The sequence below is a fragment of the Paroedura picta genome, chromosome 4 (genome assembly GCF_049243985.1).
Source record: "Paroedura picta isolate Pp20150507F chromosome 4, Ppicta_v3.0, whole genome shotgun sequence".
Taxonomy (NCBI): Eukaryota; Metazoa; Chordata; class Lepidosauria; order Squamata; family Gekkonidae; genus Paroedura; species Paroedura picta.
This window is the reverse complement of record NC_135372.1, coordinates 41,818,099-41,833,100: the sequence shown is the minus strand read 5'-3', so window position 1 is coordinate 41,833,100 and position 15,002 is coordinate 41,818,099. Positions and strand designations below refer to the sequence as shown.

General features: G+C 43.7%; 2 protein-coding genes across 5 annotated transcripts in view; one reads left to right on the top strand and one right to left on the bottom strand.

The window, feature by feature from the left end:
- COLGALT2 (collagen beta(1-O)galactosyltransferase 2) overlaps positions 1-15,002 on the bottom strand; it is a 55,390-nt gene that overhangs the window by 23,756 nt on the left and 16,632 nt on the right. Inside the window, exon 1 of one of the 2 annotated variants that reach the window (XM_077332634.1) lies at positions 8,641-8,705. The exons of the other annotated variant lie outside the window; for it this stretch is intronic. Within the exon in view, the coding sequence (XP_077188749.1) occupies positions 8,641-8,681 (41 nt within the window). The 5' untranslated portion in view covers positions 8,682-8,705. Of the gene's footprint in view, positions 1-8,640; positions 8,706-15,002 lie in introns of those variants that run through there. 2 annotated transcript variants of the gene reach the window in all.
- The window catches only part of LOC143835268 (uncharacterized), a 41,446-nt gene that overhangs the window by 14,077 nt on the left and 12,367 nt on the right, over positions 1-15,002 (top strand). For 2 of the 3 annotated variants that reach the window (XM_077332641.1, XM_077332640.1), the window contains exons 2-3: positions 6,101-6,254; positions 8,591-8,662. In XM_077332641.1, the coding sequence (XP_077188756.1) occupies positions 6,101-6,254; positions 8,591-8,662 (226 nt within the window). Of the gene's footprint in view, positions 1-6,100; positions 6,255-8,590; positions 8,663-15,002 lie in introns of those variants that run through there. The other variant, XR_013230055.1, reaches the window with a different exon arrangement.

Sequence of the window (15,002 nt, the reverse complement as noted above, 5' to 3'; positions counted from 1 at the left end):
TGCATAATTTTATGGTTAGGGGCCACTACAACATGAGGAACTGTAATAAAGAGTCGTGGCATTAGGAAGGTTGAGAACCACTGATCTAGGGGATTACCATACCAAGAAAATTTGGACTTATGAGTCACCATACCAAAAAGTTTGGGAACTGCTCTACCAGACAAAAGAAGGTTCCAAAAGAGTGTGTGTGTGGGGGGGGGGGGACGGGACACCTGCAAGGGACCTGTGGGGAAAAGGAAATCCCATCCCGCCCTACCAGTTCCCACCTCTTCTCCCCTTGCTCGAGCTCCTTTTAACCCTTCCTTCACCAACCACATGCTTAGCCTTCCCCCAATCACTCACCTGCCCAATTGCCTGTTTTGTTCCACCTTCCTCAACCAACCCTGTTTCCTCTTCCCTCCACAAACCACCTAACCTATTTCCTCTGTCTTCCCTAGCACACTCAATTGGCCAAACACTCTGCGGTTTTTCCCCATCCCACTTTAAACATTTTGTGCAGAATCATGGGTTGCTAGGAAATAAAAGATGTCAGCTGGAATTCTTTTCCCCCACATCTGGGCATGCACAGATGTCACTTGAAACGTTCTTGGAGTTTTTACTCCCAGTATTTGATATATTTCACATTTTCTGCAAACATGACATCATAGCCCAGCTTACTTCTAATTATCACTGAATTCATATCAGTATGGCTTTAATTCTAATTTTGTGCCTGCACTCTGCACCTTTTCTCAAAATCCATTTTTCTCTTTGGGACTGCAGAGTATGTGTTCTGCATACCAGTGAGAAAAAGTCTCACAACACTGAGGGGTTTGGGGGAATAGCATGGTTGGTCTCTCCTTATCAGTCAGTTTCACACTGGGCATGGAGGAAAAGGTTGGCCCATTTGCTCAGTTATTACTTGTACTCTTCTTGTGCAAATGCAGAACTCAGAAAGGGGGAAGGAAAAATTAGTGCCCAAACCCAGGATCAAACTAGAGACATTGCATCTTCAGCCTAATGACCTCCAAACTGAGCTATTGACGGTACTGAAAGTCAGGGCAGAAAAATGACCTGCAGATTGCCTTGATGACAATTCATTCCAATTTTTTTCCCCAAAGGCTCATGTTTTAAACGTGGCTGTAGCTTGAACAGCTTCTCATAGCCCAAAAGGGGCTACACCAGGGAGGCAGATCGAGTATACATGGAATCAGCACAATGTAACTATGTATGATTGTTAAAAATTTAAAGATGAAATGAGATGTTCCAATAATGCAATTGAAAGATGGGACGCACGGAGCAGAATACAGCAAGAGATTTCACAGCCACATTAAGTAGAAATTTATAGCATTCTCTATTCCAAGGAAGGTTGAATCCACATCTAAGCAATGCTAATCGTGTTATATTCAGAGGAAAAACGTATCTTTAAAAAGCAGTTCACAGTTTGCTGTCCTTTCACTATTGGGAAATGAAAGGTGGAGGGACTGTTTATCAGTAATCATCTGTGCTCCATGTGCGCCTGTCTCAAAACTGTTCACTTTGTGTAACTATATGTACAGAAAAAGTGATTATTTCATTCAAGAATTTAAGAATTCTGAGATGCTTGTAATGTAGCAGCTTCATAAAGTAAACTGTTCCAGCCTACATCAGTTCTGCCACTGATTTATGGCCATGTGGCACAGTCATTTTAAGCTCCTTTGCATGCATTTTTTTTCAGCTGCAGGTCTAAAAAGTTGGTGGGGGCAATGGAAAGGAGGGGCAGATTCAGCAGCTTCTAATGAAAATTAATTGCTTGCTTTAGAGAGGAATGACAAGAACGTTTAGCCACCAGCAAAGCAATTCAAATAAATAAGGCAATTCAGCTAGGTGCACTGTTGTCCTCCTGCTCTTTAGGAGGCATAAAAGTCGGTGTTTAGCTCACCAACAAAAGGGGCTTCTGTACAGGAAACCAGTATTATGCAGGAACTCCTGCTGAGCTTCTGTTAAACAGCCAAAAATAGGGCAAACTTCCACACTCAACTGACCACAATGAAAGAATAAATGGCAGAAAAACAAACCACAAGTCCAGTAAAGATGAACCAAATCTATGGCAGCAAACACTTTCGTGAGTCAGAGCTCTTGTTTAATCAAATGCATAAAATCTAAATCCACAGCCTTTTCTGACTGTTGTGTGAAAACGCAAAAAAGGAACCACAAGGAGAGTCCCCCTGCTGAATATTTGCAAGGCAGTCCGTGCACAGTGCATAGACAATAACCTCCTGAGGGCAACATGAAAAGAATGCAGCACTTGGCAGTTTTTTCCTTTCTTTTCAGACACGGTGGCAACATTTTTAGAATCTCAGATCTTTACAAGCAGATGGTTTACAGACCCAGACCCAGAAGTAGTAAGTACCCTCCCTACTTCTCTGCCAGTGAAGGCTGGGACTCATTAGGATGTCGATGAAATATTCAAATATGTCATGCAAATATAGAATTAGGTCAGCCCCAGGCTTCTAACTTTTGAGCAAACCAGGCATTATTTTCTCTCTGAATTCCTCATTCGAATCCAGTAGCACCTCAGGAAGCAACAAGATTCTCCAGGGAGTAAGCTCCCAAGAGTCAAAGTACGTCAACCGACAAAGGGAGTGTTGACTTTTGAAAGCTCATACCCTGAAAAATCTTGGTCATGAAGGTGCTGCTAGACTGGAATCTTGCTTTTCTACTCCAAATCAACACAGCTGCCCACCTGAAACGATCTCTAAATTCATGTTTCCAGGAAGATATGGATAAAAATTATGTAGGATGTACTGATATAATGTCAAGTGTTCACAGGCTGGTATTTTTGGGCCATGCATGGCAGAGAATCCCAAGCCACTAAGGAGACCTTTGGTTGAAAGTCAGTATATAAAACACATAAATTCTCTCTTCCTCTCTTGCAACCTCCAGCCAGACTTTGCTGCCCAGATAAGATGCCATACTGCTCCTCACACATGCACACCACGATCTCTGTCCTTTGCAAAATATTACCAAGATTTACAGCAACTTTATTTTAAAGGAAATATTATTTTCTGTTACCACTCTGACAATTGCGATTTAGCCACAGGCCCGCTGGACTTCATGCCATGAAATGGCAGCCAGATGGCAGGAACGAAAACCTTCCAGTTTGGCAAACTTGTGTCACTTTCTCCCGCTTGAAACAGCAGGCTGTTGCATATTCAACAAACATGTTAATTCCTCATAGACGGAGTTCCATACACTGTCTTCTCTATATTCTTACTTTGAGCTTCTGTCTCTTTACTGCAAACTTTGTATCACGGGAGCGAAGGACAGACTATTTTGCTAATCTTCCCTCGTGTTGGAAAAGTACTGGCCCATGGAAAACACACTCCGTGCCCTGTGGCTTTGCAGTGTTAAATGCTTCATTGTGGTCTGCGAAGTGGGTGAAAAACAACCCCCCTTTCCCCCCATCATAATGCTCATTACTTCATCATTCAGGTAGACTGGGAGGGATAAGGGGAGGAACGGCGAATTTCTTGGTGTGCCCCCCCCCCACACTGGAGAGGCAATGCAGGAAGCAAAACAGGATTGAGGCAGACATAAATAGTCCCTTGGAAAGAGTAACTCTTTGTGGGAAAGGCTCTAGATGGAAAATCTCAGGTTCACACAAACAGTAGAATGTGGTGGCAGAAGGATGAAGTTGAAGAAAAGACTGATATCAATTTGGGCTGGGTGTGGCATCTTTGAATACTCCCCTGGGTGAAACAAAGCAAAAGCAACAAGCTCCCCCGCAAGGAAAATAGCCTATCAGGGAGCATGCTTCTAGCCCTGCCTGCTTCCTGGTGTGCTTTCTTTCCTACATAATGGTTTGTATGCTGTGGGGAACTAATATAGACGATTCCCTACCTGCAGTCAGAAGTGGTACAGCCCGTTTTGCAACCTGCTGGGGATTATACTGAAATGACCATACTGCGTAACTATTGCTTCCACACAAACGAATCCTGAACTACTTGCTGTTTCTTGGAAGCTACATTAAACCTATGGCAAAAGGATTGTAATAGATAAATAAAACTGGGGTAACTGCGTGACTGGATATTTTAAACAACAACAAAATTAAAAGGTGAGAGGGGATGACTGAGTCATGATATAAAGTCGGCAACTCTTCATCATGGGCTAGATTCCCCCTCCCCAGGCCATTTTTATTTTGTCCTGACCATCCAGCCTGAGGAAGAGATTAAGAGTTGTGGTGGAGTTGAAATCTTGCACAATTTTATAAAATCACTATAGTATTATTGGTTTTAGACAACTTCTGGCTTGAAATTTCTGTGTACCAACATGGCTAAAACCCTAACAGGAGAAGCTTTGAGCAAGCAAGCAGCTCTCCAAAACGCCAGCACTGAGGGAAAAAGTAGAACAGACCTAATACAAACCAAATAACATGGTTTTGGCTTCCCAGGAACCAACAGTGAAAACAGGCGAGTCATTTCTTCCTTCTTATTCATTGGGATGTGCAACTTCTGCCACAAATGGAAACCCAATTTTAAAAGAAAACAACAGTCCCTTTCGTTACAAGTCAAAGATCTTGACTAGAAGTCAGGCTCTTTATTCCTGTGTACAGGCTTACATTCGCCTTCCCTTTCCTCTCCCCACAACAGACACCCTATGAGGGGGGTGAGGCTGAGAGAACCCTGATATCACTGCTTGGTCAGAACAGTTTTATCAGTGCTGTGGCGAGCCCAAGGTCACCCAGATGGCTGCCTGTGGGGGAGTGCAGAATCGAACCTGGCTTGCCAGATGGGTAGTCCACACTCCTAACCACTACACCAAGCTGGCTCCATCTGTATGAATCCCCCCCTAACAATCACAGCGTGAAGGCCCTCTAGCTGCACATCACCGCAGGGCCCCTGGAACCACTGGGACCGTAGCACGTCCTGCATGCGCTACTAGGATAAACCACCTCATACAGGCAAGAAGTCAATGTATTCACTGTAACACGTGAGCAGGGTTATAATGTGCCCAACAACAGGAATTCTGCAAGAGGTATCGCAGTTGTTTACAAGCCAAGTCTAACCGTGAACAGCCAAGCTATCCAAATGGAAAAGCTCTGTCCAAATATATCCTGTTTCAAGGCTACAACCCTAAAGATGAGCATGCTACTTTGCCTTTCCACCCAGGTGTGCCAGCTCCTTTTGAAAGTAAAGCACATAATGAGTATTCAGTAAAGAAGATGAATCCCTACAGGGCATTTTCCAGAATGGCCAATCAGGTTTCCGGTATGTGCACTGTCAGGAAATACCATCTAGTAGGGATTCAGAGGAATACTGATGAGGAAAATGTCTTTTTACAGTCACGACTGCTTGCAAAAAACATTGATGGGGATCAACAGATCAACTGCACAACAGATGAGGAGACATATTTTACGTAGTTGCCACTAGCGAAATTTCAATAAGGATCACAAAAGACCTGCAAATCAAGTTTCAGGTCTCACTCAAGGCAGCTGCATAATGATGATTTTTGAAATTTCTATCTTAAAAAACAGTGAGGTGTAGCAAACTATCCAGTACAGTTTTTTAAAAAAGGGGGGGGGACAATGGGAAGAGGCTGTGACAGAGTGGTAAAGCATAAGCTTCATATGTTGATGGCACCAGGTTCAATCCCTGGCATCTCCAGTTAAAGGTTTCAGATAATGTGACAGGTAGATCACCACAATGTGCACAGGTAGCAATAAGGGCAGTGTTCTGAACTAGCCAGGAGGACTGGAGTACCGCAAAAGGTTAAAATCTGACAGAGGTGGTTTAGTCAGTTAAGTTTTGAAGCAGCACCTCAAAGTCTGTGAAGATATCCGTTCTTCCCTTCTGGAGAACTCATACTAAGGTGTCACAGTAGGCCAGCAGGGTTTTGATGGTCTTTTGAGAGTCTATGTGCATTAGGTGCAGCAGTGTGGTGTTATGTTAAAAACCTGCCTGAATGAGTGCTGCTTTCCCTGTGGGAATGTACTGTTAAAACCTAACATTTCACAACTCCTTTGTTCACTGTTAATATTTATCTCAGTTGCTTATTTCCTTCTGAACAGGGTAAATTCTTGTTCATTTAAAAAAAGTAAGCTAACTTTTCCTCATTTCCTGCCCGAACTCCCACAATTTCGCAGGGCCTGCAAAAGGGAGGTTCTTTACCAGGAATTTAGGCGCGAAGCGCCTCTCGCCGCGTCAGTCCGCAGCCAACAGAAGCTTGCAGCCGCCGACCAGCCCGCCGCCGCGACCAGCCCGCCGCCGACCAGCCCGCCGCCGCCCCCGACCACTTCGGTAAGGCCCTAGCGCCCGCTGCATTCCCCTGCAGCGGGCTTGATTACTAGTTTGATATAGAACAGCCTTCAAATTCCCACTGAAAAGTTCCCACTTAAGTCTTAAGTGACATACCATTGCCATGATTCTGCTGCCTCATTCCTGTCACATTCTGCTGCTTGTGTGGACCCAGTTTAAAGAACTCCTTTGGAGCATGAGGTGAGGAGCATGCATTCACTACCGTGTGGCTATGTTCCTTAAAATAGCAGTTTCACTCTAAGAGACAGGGCTGAGCACCAACTGATAGTAAACTAGATAGCAAAATCCTATTAAATCCAAATATGCTTCAGGAAATCTTCAGAAAACCTTCTGCACCGTTAGAGTCAGCTTTGCAATGAACGTTCACAGCCTCAAGCTTCTTTCTTTCAAAGCAAATTACCCTATGTTTCTGGCCATCCTCTGAAATCAGAGCAATTTAGAACACCATGAGCACTGTCAAAATAAATTAAAGAATGTTTTGACTCGCTTTATACATATTTTTTCTTCATCATTACAGACCCAGTTCAATGTGTCCTGAAGTCCATGGCTATCTTTCCACGACATAAAAAGCCAGTGAAAACTTTTTTGCTAATGCCCAACATTTACTAATGAAACCCCAAAAGTTTCAGTTGCAAATAATTTAGCTCACAGAGACATCTAGTTAACTAGTGGTAGTTAAGTTTTCATCTGGGTGGCTCCCTTTTTTTTTTTGTTCCTTGTTGCCAAGGATGCAATCTGATATGCTACTGCAATCAGCTAAAACATTCTACACAAGGTACTAACCAAGAGGTCTTAAGATCCAGGCCTGAAAGATCTGTTCCTGTATTTTGCATGTTTCAGCACCTAGCAAGAGCCAGTTTGGTGTAGTGTTAGGAGTGCGGACTTCTAATCTGGCACTCCGCGTTCGATTCTACACTCCCCCACATGCAGCCAGCTGGGTGACCTTGGGCTCACCACGGCACTGATAAAACTGTTCTGACCAAGCAGTAATATCAGGGGTCTCTCAGCTTCACCCACCTCACAGGGTGACTGTTGTGGGGAGAGGAAAGGGCGATTGTAAGCCACTTTGAGCCTCCATCAGGTAGAGAAAAGTGGCATATAAGAACCAACTCTTCTTCTTCAAGACAGTCTTGCAGAATGCAAAAGATTCAAAAACCTGCCCATGAGATTGTGTCATTTGGCGGTTCTTATTATACATTTTTGCATGACTTTTGGGTTTTGCCACGGACCAACACAGCTATCTACATTTGCTTTTGCAAACTTTAATAAGCTTCCCTGCCTGAATGCCTAAGAGAAAGCTCAGCCTTGTTGAACTTGTGGGCACTTCTGGAATATGAAGATCAGGTACTAGACACCACACTAAAATGATTGCCATGGGTGGGCTGGAACAATCATAAGATGGTTTCCATGAGGGCATCTATGATGGAAACAGCTATTCCCAAATCTCTACAGATACAATGGTAATACTTCCTAGGCTCTTCTGAAACACCTCCTACTACAATGAAATGAAGGAAAACCAGGACTGGATGTTGGTTTTAGGGAGGGGCCATGTGTGCATCAGGAAAGACCCTAGTGGGCAACCCACAGGTCCCAAGTTTGGAATCAGTGATCTAAACCTTTTTCAAAATAAGAACAAAAAGAATCCACAAACCGCATGATGAGAAGGCTCATATAAACTGGAAGGCTATTGCTGACAAGTATCTTAACCTGTTTCTAAGGTCTGCAACAGAATTTGGTTTGGGACAGTAATCTCAATCAGAGTATCAATTCAGAGCATTATACCCAAAATATCCAGGAAATGGTCAGTTCTTTGGGGCTAAAAGGCAAGGCATGTATCAGTTAAAATGCAGGATGGTGAAATTTCATGGCAGCACAGGAAAGGTAGAGAGTGCAGAGATCACAGATCTCAGCTGCCTGACTTCAAAACAAAGCAACCACCCTGCCCTTATACTTGCAGAGAAATGGTGAGCAAGCCCCTGAAAAATCTGAGAGCATTTTCTGAATGAGATTTTCAATATCTAACAAGTGTTCTTTGGCCAGTAACAGAGGGATAAGATACTAGAGAAAGCAGTAGAAGCTGCAGAATTGCAGAAAAATGTAAATCATTTAAACAAATTGCAGCATTTGGGCAACCTTAGGGCAGAAAGGAATCCCCTCCACATTTGCTTCAACACAGACACACCCATTTTTAAATATGCCTAAAATCACAGATGGCAAAACTTCAGGGGCATTGCATAACAGACCTGAGAAAATAATCATTAGTAAATTCAGTCAGTCTTCTTTCCTATTCTGATGTCAGTTCTATTCCTGTGATGCAGCTGCTGGAAAATTACCTACGGACTGGAGAAGGCACAGTACGTTCTCTTACCCATCTGCATTCCAAAGCATGACTCTGCATTTTCCCGTCATGAAAGATGCTCCTGTTTGGTTAATGAAATGGCTGAGAAAGATCTGCGGGAGTACAGTTAGACAGCAGAAGAGCAGAAATGTTAAATATTACTACTGCTACGAAGCATAAAATGGAGGGAAAACAGTCTTTAAAAACAGAATCTTGAGAGATTTGTAGTGGTCAGTCATGTGTTCAAGAAAGAAAATCTGTTGAGAAGAGAAGTAAACAGTCTGGAAGATATCAGACGACTCCTCATTTAGGAGTGACCTGGAAATTGGGAATGTGGAAAAAGGCAAAAAGAATTGGTAGAGATTTGTGGGGTGTATTGGCACTACAGACTTAAATGCATACAAAAATCATTTCCTCTCATCCAGTAAACTGCGTTTCTGTGCGGTGGCAGACAGACAAATGGAAGTACATTTCCACACAAACAGACATGGAATTTGCAGAGGCCAACTCCTTAGATTGCTTTAATGGGATCAGGCACATTCACAAGGGATGGGCATTCCAATGCCATTGACTAGGATGGTTAAATGGAACATTACTTTTTATACATGCTCCACTGAATACCATTTATTCAGGGGGAAGGATGGACAGTTAAAGGGACCCCCCTACCCCCATAGCTCAATGTTAACTGGCATCTCCAGTTAAAATGATCAGGTAGCAGGTGATGTGAAAGACCCTGAGACCTTGGAAAGCAGCGGCCAGTCAGAGAATCATAGAATCATAGAGTTGGTAGGGGCCATACAGGCCATCTAGTCCAACCCCCTGCTCTACGCAGGATCAGCCCTAAGCATCCTAAAGCATCCAAGAAAAGTGTGTATCCAACCTTTGCTTGAAGACTGCCAGTGAGGGGGAGCTCAATAGTGGAGCTCAATAGAAAACAATAGTGGTCCTGATTGACCAAGTGTTTCACTCAGTATTAAACAGTTTCATGTATTCAGGCTTTCTTGCCCTCACTGTGAGCCTCCTGGGGTCATCTGCTAAGCCTCTGTGAAGAAACAAAATGATGGAACAAGACGAATCCTAAGGAATTCCAGCAGAATTCTCTCAAGCTCATTATAAAACTACAGCTCTCAAGAGTCCTTATAGAAAGCTGTGACAGCTAGGGTAGTATAAATCCAACGGTCCAGAAACAAGATTACAATCTGTGTAATAATTAGGTTGCTCCTAATAAAAGATGGAGGGGGATAAACAATCACGTTGCTGCAAACTCCCATGTGGAGTTCTGCAGGGAGCAGTTCTGTCTCCTATTTTATTGAACATCTGTATGTGCCCTCTTGCCCAACTGGGGGATTTGGGTATCATCAATATGCTGATAACACCCAGCTCTATCTCCTGATGGATAACCATACAGATTCTCCCCTGGAAACATTTGCCAGCTGCCTGGAAACAGTGAGAGTTTGGGTTAAGCAGAGTCACTTAAAACTCAGCCCTTCCACGAAGGAGGTCCTGTAGCTGGGGAGGAACAGTACCAGGAGAGGAAATACACTTGCCCTGCCTGGATGGTATACTGTTGACAGTTGCACCATTTGCTAGGAATCTGGGTGTGATCTTTGATGCTTCCCTATCTACGGATGCTCAGTTCGCTTAGAGTAGCTCAGCTGGCATTCTACCATCTCCGCCAAATGAAGCTACTAGCGCCCTACCTGGCCCTGGAACATCTAGCCACAGTGATGGTCACTTCCAGACTAGATTAGTGTTTGCTCTACACAGGTCTATCCTTGATCTTGATGCAGAAACTGCAGATGGTCCAGAATTCAGTGGGACAGGTCCTCACCAGCCTGTACTCAGGCAACTGCACTGGCTCCCAGTTGAATTCTGGATCAGGTTCTGGTATTGACCTTCAAGGCTATTTGTAGTCAGGGCCCGGTGTACATGAGGGACCGCCAAGCTGACTATTCTCCTAAATGGGAATACAAATCCCATGCCCCAGAAACATACACTTGGCCTCAACCAGGGCCAGGGCCAGTGCCAGTGCCAGTTCCTTTTTGGTCCTGGCCCCAGCCTGATGGACTGAGCTTCAAGAACAGCTGTGGGCCCTGCAGGAGCTCTTGCAGTTCTGAAGGGCTTGTAAAACAGAGCTCTTCCATCAAGCGTTTGGTTGGGGAGTGATAAAAAAATGCAAAATAAGGTTATATAGGACAAAGCAACAATGGCCAACTATCATGGCATGTTATGATTACTGATCAATGTAATATTCTTAATTGAGTTTATGGAACTATTCTTAAGTATGTTGTAAATCACTCCAAGCAGGCAGTGCTAGGAGGGGTGGTTATAGAAATCTAGAAATCAAAACATAATATAAAAAATCAGAGTCCACTGGCACCTTTAAGACCAACAAAGATTTATTCAAGGTGTCTTAAAGGTGCCACTGGACTCTGGTTTTGTTTTGTTGTGCTGCTTCAGACCAACTCGGCTACCCACTTGAATCTATAAATAAAGACATTGCATGGGATTTTTTTTCTTGCACGGGCAAATATGGCTGTTTACAACTTCTTTTATATGGCCAGTAAGTCTGTAGTGTAACTTTTTGAAAACAAGACTTCATAATTCTATCATGGCTAAGAACGGAGAATGTTCCAGTGCTTGGACATAAGGAGCCTATGGAAGGATGGCTGCCCTTAGCTCCCATATTATGTCAGTATCTTTGGGTTAACAGACGTGCGAGAGAGAGAAACCCGGAATGGACTCGGTGTTGCTTAGGTCCCGCATCTGTTTGAGCTGTAAGTTGAATGATTAGCTGTTAAGGTTATTTAGCAAACCTCTGTTGAAATCCAGTCCTCTGGAATCTGAGAGCGTCAAGTAAGTTTAGAACTCCTAGTTTAAACTGCTAGTTTAGAACTCCAGACTGTTACTTGTATGGTTCTCTTTAGCAGCTCCTTGCCCTACAGAACTCTGCCCAAGCCCAGCTTCTCTGCCTGAGAAGAGCTAGAAAAATTCACCATTTTTAAAACATGTGATTTTCAAACGTAAATAAATGAAAAAAATTCCTGCATGGGGAAGAAAGACCCACAGCCAGCCTTCATTCAACTCATAAAGTTGTGGCTGCAAGGCAAATAGCTTACTAACTGAGCTAACTTGGCTATGTTAAAGCTGGCTGCCTATGGTCTTATTCAGAACATTCATCAACTTTTTGCAAGCATTTCCCCCTCAAACATGTGCAGCACACTCAGAGAAGGGACAAAGTGCCCCCACACAGTTGTTTTTTAAACAAAGAAATCCCAGTGTAAAACATCCCCTTCGCTTTTTAAAAAAAGACCAGAAAGAGGCGGCCGTGGGGAGTACCTCTCCCCCCTCACAAAGCCCATGAAGGAATAAACAGCTCCAGGTAAAGACAGCTCAGTCTTTACTTCTGATATTAATGCTTATCAGTTCACTTAAGGGGGAAGCACTGCAATAAAACCACCAGAGGTTAAAGGGGCTGCTCCTGCTGGAAAGCAGCCAATCAGCATTGACCAATCAACAGACCAATCATACAAAGGGAGGGGGGAGAAAAAAGTCTCAGCTATCAGGTGTTTCCAGTTTCCAGGGAGAAGAGTCTATTTGAATGAAGATTAGAGCAGATTACAAATTAAAAGCAGAGGCAAAGCTGCTCTCAAGTGTCCAAGATACATGCTCTTTCCATTCAGGGGTAATAATTGTTGTAGATCTCTGGCAAGAATCGAGTCTGAATTGAACAGAAATCAGCAGGACCGAGCCAGAAAAAAAACGTGGGTGCAGACTCAGGCCAGGTCTCAACTTCAGTGGGCATACACAGAAAATATATTCATGTCCCAACCTCACCTTTCCCCGTTATCCCAAGAGGAAGCATTTTACTTTTTAACCTGCAGACAGCTTCTTGTAATTCCCCGAGTTAGTATAGAAGGGAAAGGGACCAAGGCAAATATATATCTGGTGAATGCACTCAGTGGCATCAAACCAAGGAAACTCAAGAAAGGGTGGAATGGCAGCATCGACAATGAACAGGTATGCATGAAGGAGTGGCCCTGCAATGAAATTAGACTTCTGGCCACAGAGTCCAGAGATCTACTTGCACAGACTCTTTCTACGCACCTCTCCAAATTAAAAGCTGAGGCAAAGCTGCTCTCAAGTGTCCAAGATACGAAGCAGTACTGTTTGCTGGAATTAATCCAAGCTGACCTCTTCCTGGTTCTCATATTAAGCAGCTACTTGAAAATCAGGTGCCATCCCCCACCCCAGTCAATTAATCTGCACCTGTTTTCAAGACATTTGAGGCTGGCTGTCTTATTCTTTATGTGCCAACTTCCTCTTCTTCATTTGATGTGTATTTGTGGGCCTGCCTAGGAACACTAGGAACACTGCAGCAAGGGAAACAGGGCAAGTAGCAGGATACCAGAAATGAAAGAAATAAGCACACAGTAGCCGCTTTAGACCTTGAGCAGTGGACCTTTCCTTGCTTTATTTTATTTATTTATATCTATACCGCCCTCCCCTGAGGCTCAGGGCAGTTTACATAGAACACGGAACAATACAAGGAACTTAGTTTTTCCATAACAAAGGTTGATAACTTCTTGAGAAATACTACAGCCAGTCAGCCAATGATTTAAATAGACCAAAGTCTGTATTGGCAGCACTCCCCAACCAGCTGTCCCAACTGAATTGAGAGCAATTTTTTAAAACGACCCAAAGAGATTTCTAAAATGTATCAAATTTACCTCCACATTGGACCTTTGTCAAGACAGGAAACTGAACAAAAGAAGCCTGGAAGAAGGAGACTGAGGAGATTAAACTGATGGCCAGAAAACAGGTTGGGATGGAGTTGGCAGAAACAAGCAGCTAATGGGAAACTTAGCCAGAAGCAGATCTGTAGTGTGCAATGGCAGCCACTGTGAGCCTGTGATGGGTAGGGGCTTCCATAAATTGTAATGATCTTCTGCAGGGGTAGTCAAACTGCAGCCCTCCAGATGTCCATGGACTACAATTCCCATGAGCCCCTGCCAGCAAATGCAAATTGTAGTCCATGGACGTCTGGAGGGCCACAGTTTGACTACCCCTGATCTTCTGGAACTGTACAGCTGGCGAAGGGCAGGAACAACTTTGTTTTAAAAGCATGTGAGATAGGAGAGGAAGTACCTGGTTGTAGAACCATACAATGAAATCATTATTAAGCCAGTGCATGAGGCATTCCAATTGTCTGATACCAGTCCCAGAAGTCCAAGTGGACTGGCAACAGATGTAGTTTGGGGGTTCTCTTGGAAATTTAAATCCCGCAGGTGCAGGCACAGCTTGGATTGGGACTCTCTGTATACAAGGAGAATAGACCTAAGCCTGACTTGATACAGCTTCAGGAAGCTGCTCGCTGGCCTGTTGGGAAGGTCTGAGTGTATTAAGGGCTATGCACAGTTTCCCCAACAAAGCCAGAAGCAGGCCACCTGGAGGCATTTCAGGTTGGGAAAACCGCATTGGAGGGGGAGTCCTGCCCCCTTGTGTGCCATGGTCCGATCTGAATCAAGCCCAGGCAGGCCTGTAGATTAGGGTTCTGAGCACAGAGTGCCCAGGCCAAGTCCGTCAATAATTCATGTGTCTGTCACATGGTGTCTGTTATGTGTCGATTGACCCTCAACCCCTGACATGTGCCATTAGGCATGTCTACTTGCCCCATGGGTGGAGCTCTCTGCTTGTGGGAAGGTTGCCAACTGGGAGTTTAAATAGAAAGTTGCTGAATGGGCCAATAGCAGGGAATTCAGTATGGTAAACCTTGGCATGCACTGAGTTGTGAGTTTGTGCACTGTTTGAGCTCTGCAATCTGCCTCCTATCTATCATGTACTAACAGATTGGGTCAAGAAAGGCAGCAGCATAATTTAAGGCACACAATTTATGCTGAGAAATAAACCACATAAACCCAGTTTGGGAAAACAGAATGGTCTATACATGTTTCTATTTTCTACTGCTGATCAATGCTGTGTACTTTTATTAACCACTATTAGGCAAATCTCTTTCATCAACCATTTTAAAATGGAAAAGGGGGGGATGTTAGAACCAGATTATTTGCAGCCTAGTGTGCATATGTATTATTTTTTGTGTGTTGGGATTAGAAGTAAGCAGCACTAAATAGATGCAAAAATCAAAATACGGTATCAAGGAAATAAAAATTGTGCATGTAGCTACTGCACTACATAGGCTCACAATGCAAAATAATATTGAGAATAGCAGCAATACAATAACACATATGTAACATATGCCACATACAGGAAGCACTCTTCAGTTCTCACAAAAACAACCGTAGAATGTGGTGACACAGTTTGCCTCAGCCATGATTCAATTCACCACTTACACTTTCTTTAAAAAGCTTGAAACAGGACAGCATTATTGTATT